This window comes from Emiliania huxleyi (assembly GCF_000372725.1).
Source record: "Emiliania huxleyi CCMP1516 unplaced genomic scaffold EMIHUscaffold_4436, whole genome shotgun sequence".
Lineage (NCBI taxonomy): Eukaryota > Haptophyta > Isochrysidales > Noelaerhabdaceae > Emiliania > Emiliania huxleyi.
The window spans coordinates 1-1,725 of record NW_005198660.1 but is presented as its reverse complement, the minus strand read 5'-3'; the positions used below and the strand labels follow the sequence as shown (position 1 = coordinate 1,725).

Below are 1,725 nucleotides of genomic sequence, written 5' to 3'. Positions count from 1 at the left end.
GTGGACGCTGGACAGATGATGACGGCACGCACGAGCGACACAAAGACACAAACAAGCTCACAAGACCGAGGGCCCAACTTCAGAATCGTGCTTTTTTGGGTTAGGGACGAGCGCGAAGGACCGATTGCGGTGAAGGACCGCAGGTTAGGGACCGATCGCCGCCGCTCACGCCAGCGGACGATCGTCGTCAGTGATGTTAGCTACGCCACCGTCTACCTCGTGCGACATGCGCTCGCCCGCATCGAGCGAGCAACGTGTCCGACGAGCGGCTTGCTGTGCGGACGGCTTCTTGTGGCTCTCGTCGAGAGCGTTTTGCGGCCCGGCGGGTGGGAGAGCATGTGTCGTCTGATGTGTCACTGTGTACGTCATATCAGTCTTGATAACAAGTACGGTCGATCCGTCAAAGCGATACACTCGTCACGATTTGGACGGCTTGCACAGAGCTCTGTGCCGGCACGCATCAGGAAGACCGCCGTACGGCAAGAAGAGCTCGATGGGGAGCGAGAACCGTCAGAGGTGCTCACGGAGGTTTCGGAAGTCCGCCATGATGCGGTCAGTTCCCACCAGGTTTGACTGCGTAGGTCGCGGAACTCGTTGAGTACTCGCAGCCTTTCTGCGCCTCCGTCTGGGCATATCGGCTGCTCGGCAAGAGCAGTCTTTCCGGAAGATATCGACGATTTTCGAGAGCCACCCGCTTGGGAGCGGTTGAGCGCGTCACGGAGGACTTCAGGTTACCCTTGAAGCTCCTCTGACGGTTCTCGCTCTCCATCGAGCTCTTCTTGCCGTACGGCTCTTCCTGTTGCCGGCACAGAGCTCCGTGCCAGCCGTCCAACGTGATAGGAACGAGTGTATCGCTTCGACGGATCGACCGTGCTTATTATCAAGACCGATGTGACGTACACAGTGACACATCAGACGACACATATTCTCCCACCCGCCGGGTCGCAAAACGCTCTCGACGAGAGCCACAAGAAGCCGTCCGCACAGCAAGCCGCTCGTCGGACAGGCGTGCTCGCTTGATGTCGGCGAGCGCATTGCGCACGCTTTGAACGGTGGCGAAGCCAAAAACACCGATGGTGGCCGTCCGCTGGCGTATGCGGCGGCGATCGGTCCCTAACCTGTCGCCCGCGTCCCTAACCCAAAAGTGGTCCTTCGCGCTTTGGTCCCTCACCAAAAAAGCACGATTCTGAAGTTGGGCCCTCAGCCTCCCCCGCGTCTGCGCCAGTGCCAGGTGCAAGCGGCAATGCGTAGTCCCCACAACCGCTGTCGTGGGATCGCTTAAAAGAAAGAAAGAAAACGGACAACCCGAGTGCCGCAGCGATTTCTCTTATTCCTCTTGCAGAACGCAAGGCATGGCTGCATCGGCGAGCGAGGCGTTCGACGCCATCGGGAAGGCGATGCAGGCCGACGCCACGCTCGCCTCAAAGGTCGGCGGAGTGCTCCAGTTCGAGCTTGGCTCTGTATCGTGGACGGTAGACTGCACCAGCGAGGGCAGCATCGCGGAGGGCAGGGCGTCTGCGCCGGACGCCACTATTACCATGAGCGAGCCGGACTTTCTCAAGCTCTACGCTGGCACGCTCAACGGCACCACGGCGTACATGAGCGGCAAGATGAAGGCGCCGCGCCACGCGCCTCCCGCCGCCACGCCCTCCCATCTCACCGACGCGCCGCGCCGCCGCAGATCAAGGGCAACATCGGGCTGGCCCAGAAGCTAGCCGGGCTCAC

The 1,725-nt window shown here is 60.9% G+C and overlaps 1 protein-coding gene across 1 annotated transcript; it reads left to right on the top strand.

Annotated features, from left to right (window-relative positions):
- Positions 1-1,352: 1,352 nt before the first annotated feature.
- EMIHUDRAFT_256167 (hypothetical protein) lies at positions 1,353-1,715 on the top strand (the record flags this gene model as incomplete). The annotated part of the gene is made up of 1 exon (XM_005768884.1): positions 1,353-1,715. The coding sequence occupies one exon, from the start codon at positions 1,353-1,355 to the stop codon at positions 1,713-1,715; it is 363 nt and encodes a 120-aa protein (XP_005768941.1).
- Between the last annotated feature and the right edge of the window lie 10 nt (positions 1,716-1,725).